Source organism: Ammospiza nelsoni, chromosome 22 (genome assembly GCF_027579445.1).
Source record: "Ammospiza nelsoni isolate bAmmNel1 chromosome 22, bAmmNel1.pri, whole genome shotgun sequence".
Lineage (NCBI taxonomy): Eukaryota > Metazoa > Chordata > Aves > Passeriformes > Passerellidae > Ammospiza > Ammospiza nelsoni.
In genome coordinates, this window is record NC_080654.1 from 6,033,169 (window position 1) to 6,052,459 (window position 19,291).

The following is a 19,291-nucleotide window of genomic DNA, read 5'->3' on the forward strand; positions in this document are numbered from 1 at the left end:
TAACTTTCTTAATTAGTTTTAATTAATTGTTATAATTACTTGTAACCAGTGCCCACTTTTAGCCGGCACAATTTAAAACTTCTTCACAGGCTCATACTTCTGTTTTGATCAGTAATTACTGAAACCTTGAGTTTGTTAAAGGTAACTCTGACAAACTTCAATAAAGCCAAAGGGATTTGAAGATTGGACATCTGGGATCTCAAATTTATGGACCTTTAAGGACACTGGAGCATGAAGAAGACACAGAGGAGATTGAATCCTGAAAAGCTGGGGATTGCCAATTGAAAAAGACAAGAAAAGGATGATTAAAGAACTGAAGAATGTGGCCCAGCTTATCATGAAGAGTGAGAAATCAGTAACCAATAGTGGACAGAATGAAGAGTGTTATTAGAACCCATGACCACTGATTTCTTTGTTAAAGATGTGTAGATAAATGAAAGCATTTTGTATTGATGTGGAGGCTGGAGCTCAACGTGGAGCCACGCACAAACCCTGGCTGAGTTTAAATAAAGTGATGCCTGACTCACCAATACCACAAAAACGGTGGTAGAGACAATTTTGGAGGATTTTAGTAACTCCCCCACCCCTCTGAGTGCTCCCTCTTTCCCTCCCAGTTATTCCCAACAGAATTATTAATTAAGAATTAATTATTAATTATTTGGTTATTTAATTCCCCAACTTTTTCCTCACAGCAAAATCATTTATTAAGGGAATTTCAAACAACACACGCTGGGTGCAAAGGTGGAGGGAGAAGGAAGAGGATGAAGAGGATGAAGAGGATGAAGAAGAGGCCTGGCTACGGCGTGAAGTGCCACCACTGGAAGGCGAAGGGCCGGCGCTGGACGTTGGTGCCGCAGCGCACCTCGCCCAGGCTGCCGTGGTACGAGGACACGTCCTCCAGGAAGCGGCAGCACAGCCCCAGCGGCTCCAGCAGCGCGCGGATCCGCCGCTCCAGGCAGCACTCGCCGCCCGCCACCGGCCCAAACGGCTTGGGGATGCCCAGGTCCCTGGCCAGCACGATCATGGTGACCTGCGGGGTGACACCAGGGGACATTGGCATCAGAATGGGTGACACTGAAGGGCTTGGCGATGCCCGGGTCCCTGGCCAGTACGATCATGGTGACCTGCGGGGTGACACCAGGGGACAGTGGTGTCAGAATGGATGATGCCCAAGGGCTAGGGGATGCCCAGATCTCTGGCCAGGACAGTCATGGTGACCTGCAGGTGACACCAATGGCACATCAGTATCAGAATGGGTGACACTGAAGGGCTTGGCAATGCCCAGGTCCCTCGCCAGCACGATCATGGTGACCTGCGGGGTGACACTAAGGGCACATCAGTATCAGAATGGGTGACACTGAAGAGCTTAGGGATGCCCAGGTCCCTGGCCAGGACAATCATGGTGTCCTGTGGGGTAACACCAGGGGACAGTGGCATCAGAATGGGTGATGCCAAAGGGCTTGGAGATGCCCAGGTTGATCATGGTGACCTGTGGGTGACACCAGAGGATATTGGCATCAGAACGGGTGATGCCCAAGGGCTTGGGGGTGCCCAGATCCCTGGCCAGGATGATCATGGTGACCTGAAGGCTGACACCAGCAGTGTCGGGAGGGATGAAGCCAAAGGAAAGATGCTGATCACCCTCCTCCACCCTCCTCAGCACCATTTTTGCAGCTGCCCTTCCTCAGGACTCCAAATCCAACAGAATTGCCCCTTTTTTATCATTAAAACATGCCTCACCACTTGCAATTTCACCACTTTTTAAAAAATCCCCACTGCAAGCGCCACAAAGCCACCAAGCTGTGTTAGACCTATGTTTATCCATGCCCGCCTGGATATATTTCCTTTTGCTAGACAGCTGGGGTTTTTTGGGGGAAAACTTTGGGGAAAACGTGCCTCTCACCTTGCAATTTCACTGCTTTGAAAGGGTTTTTGCCTCAAAACCCCAAAACCACCAAGCTGTGTTAGACCTGTATTTATCCTGGAGATATTTCCCTTTTCTAGACAGCTGATTTTTCTTTTTTAGGAAAACTTTGGGGACCCATCCTGGCTGGCGGAGCTGTTTTTTGGGGAGGAGCCAAGGGTGGGAACCCCCCTTACCGTGTTGGGGAAGTAGGGAACAGCTTTTCCCTGCTTGTCCAGCTTGAAGAGGGCCGGCAGGTCGATGATGTCCTCCTCCAGCAAGCCCAGCTCCTTCTTGAGGATATCCCTGTTCCAGTCAATGCAGCGCTGCAGGGGACGGAGCAGAGCAGAGAGGGGCCCAAATTCCACCACTCCCTGCGGGGTTTGTGCCACACCAGGGCGGTCCCTGCCAGAAATGGGGGCTGTGACCTGGAGTGTGGGGATTACCTGCACGTACTGGTTCTGCTGTGCCAGGACGTCGTTGGACAGCACCTTGTTGATGGTCATGCGCTTGGTGTCTGTCCCTGAGTACCCTAAACACGCAAAACGCCCTCAAAATGAAGCAGTGATGGCAGGAGCCTCGCTTGAGGTGACGTATAGAGATGGAGGAAGCCCAAAAAGCCCCCCAAAAAGCCCCAAAAGCCCCAAATCCCAATTTCCTGAGACTGGGGTGAAAGCTTGGGAAGCTGACAGAAGGAAATCTCTGCCTGTTGGAAAGAACATTGGAAAAGTCCTGTCATGCATCCTCCTGCCCAGGGGAATCTGCTGGATTTCTTCAGTATCCCCTTCCACGGGGTCACCCCTGGTCTGGGGACAGCTGGGCTCCCACCAGAGGAACCCCTGGAGATGTGGAGACCTTCTCCCAGCCCTGTCAGTGATCAAAACCACAATGAAAGTGAAAAAACCTGGATCTAATCAAGGGCAACATGAGAGCTGCCCGTTGTTCTGCTCCATGCTGGACCTCCATATCCTTGGAGATATGGAGACCTTCTCCCAACCCCATCAGAGATCATAATCACGATGAAATGGAAAAAATCCATTTCTAATTTGGACAGGGGAGCTGCCAGTTGTCCTGCTCATGCTGGAGCTCCATATCCTTGGAGATACAGAGACCTTCTCCCATCCCTGTCATCACAATGCTGCTAATCTGGGGGCACACAAGAGCTGCCAGTTGTCCTGCTCCGTGCTGGAGCTCCGCTGGCATTTCCAGAGGCTCCATCCCTGGCAGCAAACATCCCCTCTATGCGGAGGCCCTTATCCTTCTCATCCCACTCGCTTTCCCGAAATAGGGCCGGAGGAGGCTGGGGGCGGCGGGCAGGCATCCTGCTGAAGGACACCCAGCGGGGAAATGTCCCCGCATGGCCCTGGCTGTGCCACCGAGCGCTGTCCCCTTGCCTTTGAACATGGTGGCTTCTCCCTGTCCCTCCTTCTGCTTCTCACGGAAGAGCCGGTAGCAGGCGGCCGGGCTGGCCAGCAGCATCCGGAATCTCTGCAGGAACACAGCAGGGTCAGCCCTGCAGCACCCCAGGACTCGCTTCTGCAAAAACCCGAGCTGAAACTCTTAAAATCGAGAGTCTTTGCTGTTATCTAGTGCCTCATTTAACCCATGGAGTGTTTATGTGCTTAAATATTCCTTTTTTGAACCATTCAGGTCAAGGCTTGGTTTCCCTGAGGTAAAAATTTATGTGAGAAGCAGCCAAAGCCATGATAGAGTGAAGAGAAATGATCTGAGGACATGTGGGCATAAATATTCCTCTTTTTTTTGAGCCATCCTGGTCAAGGCTTGATTTCCCTGAGGGAAAAATTTATGGGAGAAGCAAGGAAAACCATGATAGAGGGAAGAGAAGTGTTCTGAAAACATGTGGGCATAAATATTCCTTTTGGTTTTTGGAACCATCCTGGTCAAGGCTCGGTTTCCCTGAGGGAAAAATCCATGTCAGAGGCAGGAAAAGCCACAAGAGTGGGAAGACAAATGTTCTGAAAACCTTTGGAAGACGCTGAGCTGCTGCAAACCCCCGGGAATCTTAAGGCTGGAATTTCTTGGATACCTTTGCAGGCATCTTTTCCCTTCTATTTGCATTCATTAATAGCCCAGCAAATCACTCTTTTTTTGTGCTCAGATCCCTCATTTTGGGGTGGGGAATGAAACCCAAGCAAACACTGGCTGGGGGTGCCAAAGGAAGGAGCTCTGGGGTTTTCCCAGTGGGATTGGTGTCCTGGAGGAGGAACCCTGGGGCAGTCTGGGGGTACCTTTTTGTCAGAGCTGGGGACAAAGTTGACAAACTCGTTGACATTGCCTACGGCCAGCCAGTCGGAGTAGAGCTCCACGGGGGCCTGGACGCGCTGGGCGTAGAGGAAATCCCGCACCAGCCTGGTCATCCTGCGGCCCGCGGATCTGGGGGAGAATTCCCATCAACATCTGCTTGGATCATTGGACTGGGGGAGAAGTCCCATCAACATCTGCCTGGACGCTCAGATTGGGGGCTATTCCCATCAACATCTGCTTGGACACTTGGACTGGGGGGTATTCCCATCAACATCTGTCTGGACACTCAGATTGAGGGGATATTTCCATCAACATCTGCCTGGACACTCAGATTGAGGGGATATTTCCATCAACATCTACCTGGAAACTTGGACTGGAGGGACAGTCCCATCAACATCTGCCTGGATATAAATTGCCTCTGAGGTGTCCCCACCCTGCTCAGGCAGTGTCTGATTGACCCAATTACGCTGATTTTGGTGGTATTTCAGGGCTCTTGTTGAGGCTCTGCTCCCAAACCCGTGTTTTTCCCAAATCTGCGTTTCCCGCTCTCTTACGCGGGGAAGCTGCTGCCGATGAGGATCCTTCCCAAGGGATACTCCTTGCCAGCCACGGACACAGGCGGGCTGACCTCCACATTCCCAAAGGAGTCCAGGCTGGCCGTGGCCTCGAAGAGGGGCTCCTTGTGCACGTAGCCAAAATCGGGGCCCTGGGAGAAAGGAAATGCCCTGAGTCCCCGCTGCTCCCATCGTGTTATCCTCCTCTGGGGAGGGTGAGGACAGCGACGGCGAGGGGACAGCAAAGGGGACAGGAAAGGGGACAGGAAAAAGGTCTCGGGATCATGGAGCTGCAGGAATAATTGGGACAATTATTGGAACAACTGGGAGCAGAGCCCAGGCCTGGAGCCAGGGCCAGATCTCCTCTCATCCCACAGCCAAGGTTTAAATGTCCACATTAAGCAGGACCAGATCTCCTCTGTTCTCCCCAGCCAAGTTTTAAGTGTGTACATTAAGCCAGGCCAGATCTCCTCTGTTCTCTTTTGCCAAGGTTTGACTGTCCACATTAAGCCAAGGTTTAAATGTCCACATTAAGCCAAGATTTAATTGTCCACATTGAGCAGGACCAGATCTCCTCTGTTCTCTCACAGCCAAGGTTCAATTGTCCACATTAAGCGGGACCAGATCTCCTCTGTTCTCCCCAGCCAAGTTTTAAGTGTCTACATTAAGCCAGGCTAGATCTCCTCTGTTCTGTCTAGCCCAGGTTTAAATGTTCACACTAAGCCAAGGTTTAAGTGTCCACATTAAGCTAATTAAGCAGCCCTGAGCCAAGTTCCTGGCTGGCTCTGGAGGGAGGTGAACTCCAGCCCCTGAGGGTGACTCTTCCCTGGGCTAAGAGCTGCCCCAAGGGCTGCAGGCACTTAAATCCCACTTAAGGTTGATTTCCAGGATTTACCCTATCTGGGGTTGGTGGAGCTGTGCTTGCAGGGGTAATTAGCGCTGGGCTCTGTGTGCCAAAGCCTGAGGGAGCGTTAAAAACAGGGCAAAACCTGCAGGGATGGGACCAAATCCCACTTTGCCCGCTTGACGCGGGCCTGGAGTGCATGGCAACTCCTGGGACGAGATCAGGTGTCCGTGAGGTTTGAGTTAAACCCCAGTCACTTATCAGGGCTGGGTTTCCATGGGGATAACCCAAATACACAGCTCAGGAAAAGTGAGCAGGGAGAGCTGGGGGTGCTTCCCCTTAGAAATTCCCTTTTTAAACCCAGGGTGTTTGCAGACGCTGGGGTAGAGGGAGCACAACTTTCCTTGAGCCTCCCTGTGTGGTTTTGGGGTGCATTTTTGGGGGATGGCCGGGATCAGATCCCCTTTTCTCTGGGTTCTGAGGGAGAGCCTGAGCACCAACCACCTGCTCCTGACTAATTTCAGTTTAATAAAACCACGGAGCCCGCCTGGTTTCAACTGTCAGGGCTCTGGTTCATCCCAGGTTTGCGGGTCACATCCAAGTCCTATCAGTTCCACGCTGATTTTGAGGGGATAATTCCCTCTCGTCTCCTTTTTCCCTGGCATGGGCTTCCAGGGGCTCAGGGCTTGACCCGTGCCCATAGTGTTGGGCTAAGTATTCCTAGCTGGAAAATGAGATTGGAAAGGTCGGGCTGGGGATTAGGGCAGGCTTCAAAGCAGAAATTGGAGGATAACGTGTTAGCAGCTCCCAAGGCTGAAATTGCTGCCCTAAATATGAGGCAGAGCAATTCCTAAAGAGGGCAGATCACCGCGGCCGCCCGGCGGATTCGCTGGATGAATCTGGGACTGGATGTTCCCATGCCAGGCATGAGAAACGATGGATTTCAGTGCTCCCCAAAGCCCCCAGCCTTCTCCAAAGGGACAAAAGCTGGGATTTGTCCTTGTCTCCTTCTCCTGCCAGGGCTGAGGCTGCTCCAGCACCCGGCTGGGAGTTGGGGACAGCGACTCTGTGGCTGCCTGGGGTGTCCTGCCCTTTCCCCATGGGATATCTCCAAGGGATCGCCCAATCCAGCTTTTTTCCATGCTGGGCTCTCCCAAAACGCCCCATCCCAGACTTGCTCTGGCCCTTTTCCTCAGCCAAGGGGCCCACAGGGATGTTCCTGGTGCTGGCTGCATCCCCTTGTCCTCCGAGGAAGTAAACTGACCCTCTCCTGCTCAGAAGGTGCCGGATATTCCCAGGCACGGAGGAGGAAAGGAAAGAGCAGCCTGTCCTGGGACGCTCGAGGGGCAGAAATCCCATCTCAGAGCTTGGCTGGAGCCTTTCACTCCCAGAGGCACCTCCTCCTCCTTTCCCCCTGGATCAGAGGTTTCCCAGAGGGCTGGGATTGGATGAGGCCGGGGGAGGGATGAGGGGGTGAGGCTGGAGCTGGGTGGGAGGGAATCTCCATGTGGAGCTGCTCTGCTCTCATTTTTCAGGCAATTCCATGCACGGAGCCAAGGGCAAGGAAAATGGGAACGTGGGCTGGGCATGATCCTGGGAGCTGCTCCATAGGGAACGCCAGGAACAGAGGGAACCTTCTCTCACCAGCAGCTCCTTGACAGGGAGTTGTTCCATCCCTCTCTCCCGAGGGGAGTCCAGCACCACTGGGAAGCTCTTGTGGGGAGCCTGGGTGTAGCCGAGCTCGATCTCATCCTGAGGAAAGAAGGAAGGAATTCCCACCTGGGGCACCGGCAGGGAAGGGTTTTTCCAGTTTTTGGAGCCCCCCTACCTGCATCCAGCGGTCCCCGCGGTTGATGTAGCCGAAGCAAACCTTCAGCTTGCAGCCGGCCTTGGCCACCAGGCTCTGGATCTCCTTGGTGAACAGGTAGTTGTCCTTCATGCTGGAGGAAAAGAAGGAAAGGATGGAAGGATGGAAAAGATGGAAAGGATGGAAAGGATGGAAAGGATGGAATGGATGGAATAAATGGAAATTCCCTGTTCCCAGCCCGGCCCCAGCGCTGGTGGGGCTGGGGAAGCACCGTCTGTACCTGAACACCAAGAGGTTCACCGGGGCCAGGGTATTGGGGGTCATGATCCACGGTGCCACCCGGAACACCACGGTGTCCGTGAAGATCGGCGAGTGGGGGATGCCCTGAGGGAGCCAAGCAGAAATCAGGGACAGTCCCCACACCATTCCCCCCAAACACCCTCGCCCGAGGCCATTTTTGGGATCGGTTAATGGGATCACCCTCCGTTCTGGCACCATCCCAATCCGCTGGGTGCAGCCTCCTGTCTGCCCCATTCCCAGGAGTTCCCAGCGTTCCCAACCTCAGTCAGTGGCTCCAGGAGGCTGACGTGGATGGACACCAGCCCGGAGAAGGTCTCATCGGGGAAGCGCAGCCCCTCCACGAAGAAGTGGAGCTCGGCGGCCCCGCCGGGGTAGGGCACGGCGTGGAACAGCTTCCTGCGGCCCAGCACCTGCACGTAGCGCTGCCCAAAGAACGGATCTGAGGGAAAACGGGAAAGCCACGGGTTTATCGGGATTTCCACCTATTTCCTCAGGATTCCTGCCTGTTTGTTTCCTCAGGATTCCTCCCTCTTTCCTTGGGATTCAAGCCTCTTTCCTTGGGATTCCCATGTGTTTGTTTCCTAGAACTTCCTGCCTGTTTCCTCAGGATTCTTGCCTGTTTTCTCAGGATTCCTGTCTCTTTCTTTGGGATTCCAAGCCTCGTTCCTCAGGATTCCTCTCTCTTTCCTCGGAATTCCCGCCTGTTTTTTTCCTCCGGATTCCAGCTTACTTCCTTGGGATTCCTGCCTCTTTCCTCAGGATTCCCATGTGTTTGTTTCCTGGGGATTCCTGCCTGTTTCCTTGGGATTCAAGACTCTTTCCTTGGGATTCCTGTCTCTTTCCTCGGGATTCCTGCCTCTTTCCTGAGGATTCCTGCCTCTTTCCTGAGGATTCCTGCCTCTTTCCTGAGGATTCCTGCCTCTTTCCTTGGGATTCAAGCCTCTTTCCTTGGGATTCCCGCCTGTTTGTTTCCTCCGTATTTCAGTTTATTTCCTCGGGACTCCTGCCTCTTTCCTTGGGATTCCCGCCTCTTTCCTCGGGATTCCTGCCTGTTTGTTTCCTCAGGATTCCTGCCTGTTTCCTCAGAATTCCTGTCTCTTTCTTTGGGATTCAAGCCTCTTTCCTCAGGATTCCCGCCTGTTTGTTTCCTCTGGGTTCCAGTTTATTCCCTTGGCTGGAGCTGCCTGGGCAGGGACTGCCTCACATCCCTTGGCTCTCTTGGGAGCCGGGAGATGGAGCTGAATTCACTCAGTGGGAGGAAAATGAGCCAAAAGCGGCTTCTCTTTCACCATTTTCACTTCCCAACTCCTGCAGCTGAGGATTTCGGTTTTCAGAGAGGCAAACAAATGTTATTTATATTTAAATCCTCCTTTTCTGAAAACCACATTGGGCTGCTTGCTGCCACCCCTTTGCTGCATGGCTTTGTGTCCCCCTCCCTCTACTTGTCCATCTCCAGAGTTTTCCACAGGATGGAAAAGAGGGGAAATAGGGGGAAAATGTGGGGAAAATGGGGAAGGGGCGCTGGGGGCATGGTCTGAGGAGCGTGGAGAGGACAAGGTCACAGATGGGAAGGGAAGGGCTTGTGGGGACCTCAAAATCATCAGGGAGGAGGAGGAAAGGGAAGACAAAGCAGGGGAAAAGGAGGAAAAGGAAGAGGAGGAAAGGAAGGAAGAGGAAGGGGAAGAGGGGAGGAGGAAGAAGGGGAAAGGAGAAGAGGAGAAAAGGAGAAAAAAAGGAGGAAAAAAAGGAGAAAAAAAAAGGAGAAAAAAAGGAGTAAAAAAGGAGTAAAAAAGGAGAAAAGGAAGATAGGGTAGAGGAGGAAGGGGCAGAAAAGGAAGGAGGAGAGAAAGAAGGGGAAGAGGAGAAAGAGGAAGAGGAAGAAGAGAGAAAGGAGAAAGGGGAATGGGAAGAAGGCGGAGAGGAAGGGGCAGAGCAGGAGGTGAGGAAGGCCTTACTCTGCACATGGAAGACCCCAACTTTGTCGGCGTCACTGACAGAAATGGAGAGGACGATTTCATAGCCCCGGGGCAGGCGCTGGGGCCCCTCTGTCCTCAGCACCATCTGAGCCATGTCCAGCAAATCTGGGGGAAAACGAAGAAAATCGGGCGGGGCTCTCCATGTTCCCTCCTGGGGTTTGGATCTCCTTCCCGAGACACCTGCTCTTCCCCCGCCACCAGCCCGGGCACGCTGGCAAACCAGAGCTGGTGCCCTGTGGGCCGTGACCCGAATGCCCTTTTCCCATCCCTTGTCCCTGCCCTCCCTGGCACAGCTGGGCCGTGACCTCGGAGCGCCACCGGGCCTGGCTCCGCGTGGGTTGGGTTTTCCAGGAACGGGTGGGTGGATTCCTGGCTGCCGGCCCCGTGCCTCACCCCGCGCTCCTCTCACCTGTGCGGAGCATCCCCGGCCCGCGCCGTGCCAGCCCTGCAACCTCAGCCCTTTCCCGGGCCGGCCGCCGTGCCCTGCCCAGCTCCAGTGTGTTGGCGTGGCATTAATTCCACAGAAATTCCCACGTGGGAAGCTTGCTCAGCAGCTGGTGGGGAGCAGCTGGGTCCTGGGCTGGGTTCCTCTCAGGAAAGGTCACAGAGAGGAGACAATGGGGATTTTGGGGACAGGGTGTTTGGGGAGCCGTTACCTTCCCTGTTGAACACCTGCTCGCTGTCGCAGTCGGAGGGCGGGATGAAGGGGAACTCCTTGTCACAGCTGACCAGCAGGATGGCCCCGTGTCCCTCTGGTCCCCAGGCCCAGCTCGCCTAAAGCACCCCTGGGGCTCAGCGGGCTCGGGACCCACCAAGCCCATGGATTTTCCGTGGGTGCGGGAGGCTGGGTACCTTGTTCGGGCTGTTCTTTTCTACCACTCCATCCCGATCTGCATCTACATCCAGGGAGATCCCTGTGGGGATAGAGCAGCCTCATCCCTGGGCAACAGAGCCAGCAGACCCCTAGAGCCAGGAGACCTGGGTTTGCCAGGAGACCTCCTCCAGGCATGAGGGGACAGGGATGGATTAATGGAGTTCCAGACTCACCAACACCAGTGAGGAACACCCCGGCTTGGTTGATGGGCTTCCCTCCCTCTGCGTAAAAGCTGACGGTGACCTGCAAACCCCAAACCCCACATTGGGGGGGATGTTCTCTCTCCATGGAGATCCCACTCCTAGGATCCCACTCCTCACCTTGTTGTCGTTGACCTCGGAGCTGGCCCGGCTCATGCTGAACCTCAGAACTGTCCCCTCCTCCAGCGGCCACCGCGCTCCGGTGCTGGGCACGGCCTCGGGCTCGGCACGGCCACGGAACAGCACGTCCACGCTGACCCCCTCCGTGTGCTTCACGCCAAAGGCCACGGCCCCGGCGGGGGCCGCCCTGCCAGAAACACCCGTAATTCTCAGGGGTGTGCAGGGCCAGCGCGGCGTTCCCACCAGGATTCATTCCACTGCCCCGAGCGCGGCCAAGACCAGGCACGCCGGCGTCTCTACGCTCACCGCTGGCACCTTCCTGCCCTGCTCCTGCCTGGGAACTGGAATTTATCCGGGTTTAGGCCTGGCTTAGCCCCGTGAGGGTTTGCAGCCATTGCTGCAGATAAGGATCTCTAATAATCCCGACCAACCTGGGCTCTCGCTTCCATGGAGAAATCCCGGTTCATTTTCCAGCATGGTGTTTAACAGCTCCTCAAAACACAGCGGCCATCCCCTGAGAGGCTTTTCCATGGGAAACTCTCATTTTGGGGGATTTTATCCAGTCCCAAAGCTGCCAGTGCTGCCTGCTCCCAGTCCGATGTGCCCTTGCTCTTCCCCTCTCCTTTTCCTGAATTTCCCTGCCTTTCCAGGTCATTATTTCTGGGCTCTTTGCCCCGACACCCGAGCCCTGGCGTTGATCAGGTTTCTCGGATGCTGCCAGTCCCACCAAACCCGCACCCTTGGTGAGGGGGGAGGAAATCCGAGCGCTCCTTTGCTCCCGCCTGGGTGTTCCTTAAATCCTTCAATTGCTTTTAATTACACATGGAAAAACTGGTTTGGTTTCCTGGTTTCGTGGATCTAGAGATCCCACTGGGAAGGGATTTGGCCTGGAGAGGTGCCAGGGGAGCTGGAGCTGCACTGCTTGGCTTGAATATGGAGGCTGGGATTTGCAAAAGCAGCAGAGACCAGAATTGAGCCTGGAATGAGATTTTCACCCTCTTTTTCCCTTGTGGGGAACAATTACCCCAAAGTTCAGTGCTGTGTTTGTTTTAGGGAAGCAGGGTTGGTGCTGTGGGGATTTCCCGCTTTCCCAAGGTTTTGGTCAAGAGGTTTTGTGTTCTTCCCTTACTTTGCAGTCCCTCCCCGGGCTCCTGCTCATCTCTCTGCTCTCCTCACCTCCCTGAGGTGCCCCTGGATCTGCTGAGCCCAGTGGGTCACACCCGCCCTGGGCTGGGGTAAATACAGGGGTGCTCAAAGCTTTCCAGGGATTCGTGCAGCTCTGCAAAGCCCAGGGAGGGTTTTGCCCACAAATTGCATCAAAACGGTGTCTGGGCTGCGGGGTTTGGGAAAGCAGGAGGAAAAACGAAGAGCAGGGATTCCCAGAGGGATAAACAGGAGGGAAAGGCGAGGAGGAAGGTGAGGGTGGAGGAGGAGAGGAAGTTTTGGGGGTCCCACTCATCTATGGACATCGCTGAGGCTGCTCAGCAGCTGTGGGGTTTGGGAAAACAGGAGGAAAAAGAAGGAGCAGGGATTTGTAGATGGGAAAATGAGGAGCAGGGATTTGCAGAAGGAAAAACGGGGAGCCCCTTCAGCGAGGGATTCCCAGAGGGATAAACAGGAAAAGGAAGGAGAAAGGTGGAGGAGGAAAAGAAATTTTGGGGATAACCTCTCATCTATGGACATCGGCATGGATGTGGCTGCCCAGCAGCTGTGGGGTTTGGGGAAGCAGGAGGAAAAAGGAGGAGCAGGGATTTGTAGGAGGGAAGATGAGGAGCAGGGATTCTCAGAAGGGAAAATGAGGAGCAGGGATTTGCAGAAGGAAAAACAGGGAGCAGGGATTCCCAGAGGAAAAAAACAGGGGAAAAGCAAGGAGAAAGGTGGAGGAGGAGATGAAGTTTTGGGGGTCCTACTCAACTATGGACATCAGTGTGGCTGCTCAGCAGCTGTGGGGTTTGGGAAAACAGGAGGAAAAAGAAGGAGCAGGGATTTGTAGGAGGGAAAATGAGGAGCAGGGATTCCAAGAGGGAAAAACAGGGTTGAAAGGTGAGCAGAAAGGTGGAGGAGGAAAGGAGGTTTTATGGGGGTCCCTCTCACAATGGATATCGGTGTGGACGTGGCCACCCAGCAGCTCTGGGGCTTGGGAAAGAAGAGGAGAAATGAGGAGCAGGGAATTTTAGGAGGGAAAATGAGGAGCAGGGATTTGCAGAAGGAAAAACGGGGAGCAGGGATTCCCAGAGGAAAAAACAGGGTTGAAAGGTGAGCAGAAAGGCGAAGGAGAAAGGTGGAGGAAAGGAGGTTTTATGGGGTCCCTCTCACCATGGACATCGATGTGGGGGTGGCCACCCAGCAGTTCTGGGGCTTGGGAAAACAGGAGGAGAAACGAGGAGCAGGGAATTTTAGGAGGGAAAACCAGGAGCAGGGATTCCCAGAGAGAAAAACAGGGTTGAAAGGTGAGCAGAAAGGTGGAGAAGGAGGAAAGGAGGTTTTGTGGGGGTCCCTCTCGCCATGGACATCGGGGCAGCTCTGGGGCATGGGAAAGAGGAGGAGAAACAAGGAGCAGGGAATTTTAGGAGGGAAAATGAGGATCAGGGATTTGCAGAAGGAAAAGCAGGGGGGAAGGTGGAGCAGGAGGGAAGGGAAGTTTTGGGGTCCCTCTCACCCGAAGACGTCGGCGCGGACGTGGCCGCCCAGCACGCACAGGGCCTCGATGCGGTTCCCGTGCTGCAGCCGCAGCGTGCGGGGCTCCCCCGGCATCTCCCCGGCCATGGGCACCGGCACCGGCCCCGGAGCTGCCCCACAGAGCCCTGGCGGCCGCTGCTGCTGCTCCTTCCCCCGGCCCGGCCGCCCTCCTCCTCCTCCTCCTCCTGGCTGGGCTGGGATGGCAATGGGAGCGAGGGGGCGGCTGGGCTGGACCTGTGAGACCTCTGAAAGTGATCCGGGGGAGGGAGGGACAGGGGTGGACAGGGAGGGAGGGCAGGGATGGACAGAGATGGACAGAGATGGACAGGGAGGGAGGGATGGACAGGGCGGGAGGGCAGGGATGGACAGAGATGGACAGCGAGGGATGGACAGCATTGGAGGGAGGGCAGCTGTCCCCAGCCCTGAGCAAGGAGCTCCCCCAGCTGTGCCCAGCTCCCGCTCCCTCCTCACCTCCCTGACCCCAGCCTGGCATCCCCAGCGCGGATTTGCGGCGTTTTGGGACCTGGCCGCATCCCTGGGGTGCGCTTCACCCTCTCCTGCTGCTCTCTAGGGAAAATCCCTGCGTGCTCCCGCTTTCCCAGCCCCGAGGCAAGAGCAGAACTCTCCTTTTTTTTTTTTTTTTTTTTTTTTTTTCCCTGCTCATTTTCAAAGGGAAGCTGGGGAGCAGTGGCTGCTAAGGGAGCTCGGAGCTGGTTTTGTCCCCCCGGGCCGCTCGGAGCGCGTCAGGAGCGGTTCCCGCCCACGCGGGGTTTGCATCGTTTATGAACACCCAGCTAAATATTCATTTTCCAGCCCAAACTGCTGCCCCAGATTCTGGAAGCCACAAGCAATTAGCGAGCAGCAGCAGAGCTCGGGAGGGTGTTGCTTCTTTCCATCCCTCTCGGGCTTCCCTTTTCCAGCCCTGGCTTCCCTCAGTGGGGATGGAGTCCCTGGGATTTAGAGGGATCGTCTCCATGCTGCCATTCCCCCATGGAAAGAGAGGGAATGGGGTGGGATTTAAAGCCCTTCCAATAATTAATAATAAATGATTCTGGGATTTTGCTGGGGAATATCCTGGATGGGATATTCAGGCCAGGAGCTGGGACATTCAGGGCTAGCTCCACGTGGGAATCTGATCTAAATTGGGATAACTTCCATTGGAATTGGGATAATTTCCACTGGAATTGGGATCGTTTCCTTTTGAATTGAGGGGTGGGAAGGGCTGGGGGATAGATATTCCTGGATTTTTTAGTGATCATCCTCCCCCTGGAACCCCCCCATGGAAAAAGGGGGAATGGGATGGGATTTAAAACTCTTCCAGCCCAAATCATTCCGGGATTGTGCTGAGGAATATCCTGGATGGATATCCAGGCCAGGAGCTGGGACGTTCAGGGCTAGTTCCATGTGGGAATCTGATCTAAATTGGGATCATTTCCACTGGAATTGGGATAATTTCATTGGAATTGGGATCATTTCCATTGGAATTGAGAGATGGGAAGGGCTGGGGGGTGGATATTCCTGGATTTCTTAGGGATCATCCTCCCCCTAGAATCCTCGCATGGAAAGAGGGGGAATGGGGTGGGATTTAAAGCCCTGCCAATAATAAATAATTCCAGGATTTTGCTGGGGAATATCCTGGATGGATATTCAGGCCAGGAGCTGGGACCTTCAAGGCTAGATCCATGCGGGAATCTGATCTAAATTGAGATAATTATCACTGGAATTGGGATCATTTCCACAGGAATTGAGGGGTGGGAAGGGCTGAGGGGTGGATATTCCTGGACTTTTTAGGGATCATCCTCCCCCTGGCATCCCCCCACGGAATGAGGGGGAATGGGGTGGGATTTAAAGCCCTTCCAGCCCAAATATTTCCAGGCTTGTGCTACAGAATATCCCGGATGAGCATCCGGGAAGTTCGGGGCTGGGAAAACAAGGAATCTGAGTTAATCGGAACCATTTCCACTGGATTTGGGATCATTTCAATGGAATTCGGTTTTTCCATGGATCTGTCCCGCGGCTGCGCCGGGACCCGGAGGAATCCCGGTTTATCCCTGGATCTGTCTCGCGGTTTCCCGGTGAATCCGAACCGCTCCGACCATTCCCGACCATTCCCAGACCGGACGGGAGCTTCTCTGCCCGAACCTCCCTCTGCCCGCCCGAATTCCCAAGCCTGGAGCTTGGGAGCAGCCCCCGCGCTCCATTCCCGAGGTTTTCCCGGATCTCGGGGGTTTGCTCTCCCCGGGTGCCCGCTCGGGGCTCCGGGGGTCGTTCGGGCTCCGCGCTGCAGGCTCGGAATCCCGGGGGCGGGAGGGGAATGTTCCCCCGAGGGCTCCGGGCTGACCTTTCGCCGTCGGGAGGTGCCAACAGGTGCCCGTGCCCGGCCGGGATTCGGGAATTCGGGATGGAGGCGCTGGGGCAGAGCCGGGGCAGAACGGGAGATCTGGGGGGCAGAGCTGGGGCCCGGTTCCAGCCGCAGGAAAATCGCTGTTCTGCGTTTCCTGGACTCTTCCCTCTGGGATCAGCGGCTCTGGAGCCTCCCTGCGGGCAGCCGCCTTTCTTTGGGGCAGAGAGAGGGTCGGAGCGGTTTTGGGGTGCTTGGGCAGTCCAGGTGTTTTCCACGCTCCACACCAACCCAAATTCTGGTTTTTCTCAGAATTTTTTCCCACCCCGAACCTGCCTGCTGCTCTTTTTCCCTGGATCCCAAGTGGGATGGGGGATGCGAGTCTTCCCTGCCTGCCTGGGATGCTTCAGCCAAAAAAAATCCCTAAAGAAATCTAAAGAAAACCTAAAGAAACCCTAAAAAATAATAAAAAAAAAACTTTTAAAAATCTAAAAAAATCTAAAGAAAACCGAAAGAAACCCTTCAGGAGCCCCAAGTCCTGCCGAGCCCGGCGGGGTTTGATAACTGGTTCGATGTCTCGCCCTGCTCGGGTAATTAGGCTGACACGGCTCGTAAAGGTTCCTTCCTGCCTGCAATTCTGCATGCGGGGTAATTAACCAGCTGTAATTAACAAGCTGTAATTATCGGCTTAGGGAGATTATCGAACTTTCCTCGGCAGAGTGGTGCTGCAGGATGGGCGAGGAGCAACGCCCCGGAGGGATCCGGCTGTTCCTGGGGTTCCCGGGGGTGTTTGGGGGGTTTGGGATGGATTGGGATTGGGGAAAAGGGGATTGGGGAAAAGGGTCTGGGATTGGGGAAAAGGAGATTGGAGAAAAGGGGCTGGGATTGGGGAAAAGGGGCTGGGATTGGGGAAAAGGGGATTGGGGAAAAGAGGCTGGGATTGGGGGAAAATTGGAATTGGGGAAAGAAAGAGTCTGGGATTGGGGAAGGGAAGAGGCTGGGATTGGGGAAAAGGGGCTGGGTTTGGGGAAAAGGGGATTGGGGGAAAGGGGATTGGGGAAAAGGGGCTGAGATTGGGGAAGGAAAGAGGTTGGGATTGGGGAAAACTGAAATTGGGGCAAGAAAGAGTCTGGGATTGGGGAAGGGAAGAGGCTGGGATTGGGGAAAGGGGCTGGGATTGGGGAAAAGGTGATTGGGGAAAAGGGGCTGGGATTGGGGAAGGAAAAAGGTTGGGACTGGGGAAAAGGGGCTGGGATTGGTGGAAAATGGAATTGGGGCAAGAGAGAGTCTGGGATTGGGGAAAATAGTCTGGGATTGGAGAAAAGGCATTTGGGGAAAAGGGGCTGGGATTTGGGGGAAAATTGGAACTGGGGAAAGAAAGAGCCTGGGATTGGGGAAAAGTGGCTGGGATTGGGGAAGGAAAGAATCTGGAACTGGGGGAAAGCCAAAGGCACCCCCAGAGCAGGCTGCCCAAGCTCCCTCATGTGATAGACAGGCAGAATCTGTCTGTCATGTGTCACTTTCCCAGGACAGGCTGTAATTAGGGAGAAGTGCTGAGCTCCGGCTGGGCTGAGTGACTCCAAACCCTCCTGTCCCCGTCAGAGCCGGTGGCAGCTGCAGGAGGAAGAGGAGGGAGCGCAGGTTCGGCCCAAACCCTGCCGGTGCTTGGGGCTGGGTGAGATCCGCAGCGGCTCAGAACGGGCTGGGACTGAGCTGCAAAACCCACCCGGCCCTGGAAGGTTTGGGCTCTCCGTGCCCAGGGGTGGATTTTGGGGAGCACTGAGGCCCCAGCTCCTGCTGAGCTCCTTTCCCTGGAGATCACAGAGCGCCCCAATCCCACTGTCCCAGCCCCAGGTGTGCTCCTGTCCCAGCCCCAGGTGTGTTTTTGTCCATCCCTCGGCCCAAACCAGCCAAGCAGGCTCAGAGCACGGCCCCAGCCCCTGCCCAGTACAAACCAGTGCAACCAGCATCCTCCAGTGGGGAGCCCGGCCCTCTGGGGCCACTCCACCACTCCAGCTCCCAGCCCAGGGATCCACCAGGGTTTGTGCTTCCAGGAAGGCCTGGAGAGCCAACGCCATTCCCAGCAGGAGTTTGGGTGGTGCTGGGCTGTGGAAGATGGGTTCTTATCCAAAATCTCCAGCGAGGGAGGCCTGACAGAGCCTGGAAACGCCACCAGCATTCCCTGCTGGAGCCTCCTGGCTGGTCCTCTGGGCTCCTTTAATTCCTGAACCTTTTCTGGGGTACGAGACACAGAGCTGGGGGTGGTTGCTCCAATCAAAGTGGGAGGGAGCCCTTTCCCAGAGCCCTTTCCTGGAGCCCTTTCCAGATCCCTTTCCCAGAGCCCTTTCCTGGAGAATCGTCCTGGAGCCCAGCTGGGCTCATCCCAGCAGTTTGATCCCACAGGGAATTCCCTGCTCTGGCAGCTGAGGACGTCCAGCTTGGTGCAGTGCTGGCTCTGGTTCCTCTGAGCCCTGCCCGGCTCCCCTGGGCCCTTTCCTGCTGCTCCCTACAGGGGTTTGGCCCTTCCCAGCCCTCTCCTTTCCATTCCCTGTCCCAAACACATCCAATCCTTCTCATTCCCTGTCCCAAACACATCCTGCCCTTCCCATTCCCTGTTCCCAGTACAGCCCATCCTTCCCATTCCCTGTCCCAAACACATCCCACCGCATTCCCTGAGGATGAGCCGTTGGAATTCTAGATGCTGAGAACTTTAAACTTTTGTACTGCAACCTCTAACTCAAGAAAACACTGCATTCAACCTTAAGGCATAAAGAAAGCTTCCAAAGTTTATTAATAACACTAAGATTGCGAGTGTGTAGTTAATTAAAAGTGAATAATAACACGGAGTAGGAAACGTAAAATTTAAAGTTTTAAAATATAGTAATAGATATAAAATAAAATAAAATAAAATAAAATAAAATAAAATAAAATAAAATAAAATAAAATAAAATAGACCCTGTGGAGCTGCTCCCTCCATCCCCACAGGCAGGGCTCCCTCCCTCCCGCTCCAGCCAGGTTTCTCTGCTCCCAGGCAGGCAAATCCTCCAGGATGGGATGGCCTGGAGAGCGATGGATATCTGCAGTACAGCTTCCAGCAAAGGCGATCCTTCCCGTGGGATCTCAGCCTGGAAACCTCCATTCCCCTGGAGCTCGGGGTCCAAGTGAGACCCAGAGGAGGCTGAGTTTCCTGGGGAAGCCTCTGCTTGTTGGCTGTTGGTGTTTTCCCCTTCCCCGCCTGCCCCATAACCAGTTCTCCCTGCCTGTCCCTCCCGTCCTTGGGATGGTTGGGACGGGAAGGACCGGCCTGAGCAAACATTTTCTTTTGTTCAGCTGTACTCAGGCATGGCCCTGCTGCTGCAGCTGGGGCTGTGACTCACCTGGCCCAGAGAGGCTGGCTGGAAAATTTGGGGTGTTTTAAAGAAAATGCC

At 54.8% G+C, this 19,291-nt stretch overlaps 1 protein-coding gene across 1 annotated transcript; it reads right to left on the minus strand.

The window, feature by feature from the left end:
* Positions 1-796: 796 nt before the first annotated feature.
* LOC132082945 (protein-arginine deiminase type-2-like) lies at positions 797-13,609 on the minus strand. The gene is made up of 16 exons (XM_059487419.1): positions 13,503-13,609; positions 10,844-11,030; positions 10,697-10,766; positions 10,502-10,563; positions 10,306-10,423; positions 9,629-9,754; positions 7,934-8,112; positions 7,654-7,757; positions 7,395-7,506; positions 7,211-7,318; positions 4,723-4,874; positions 4,153-4,297; positions 3,298-3,391; positions 2,350-2,435; positions 2,101-2,229; positions 797-1,030 (listed from the first exon to the last, which is right to left on the minus strand). Exons 1-16 carry the CDS (start codon positions 13,607-13,609, stop codon positions 797-799), a joined length of 2,013 nt encoding a protein of 670 aa, XP_059343402.1.
* Positions 13,610-19,291: the final 5,682 nt, after the last annotated feature.

What these genes read in the sequence shown, in the direction of transcription:
- LOC132082945 (XM_059487419.1), bottom strand. Translation starts at nt 13,609, where the DNA reads ATGGCCGGGGAGATGCCGGGGGAGCCCCGCACGCTGCGGCTGCAGCAC. An exon ending in GGTGTTCCTCACTGGTGTTG is followed by an intron (nt 10,564 to 10,696) that starts GTGAGTCTGGAA and finishes CTATCCCCACAG; the next exon opens with GGATCTCCCTGGATGTAGAT. An exon ending in TCCTGGAGCCACTGACTGAG is followed by an intron (nt 7,758 to 7,933) that starts GTTGGGAACGCT and finishes TGGCTCCCTCAG; the next exon opens with GGCATCCCCCACTCGCCGAT.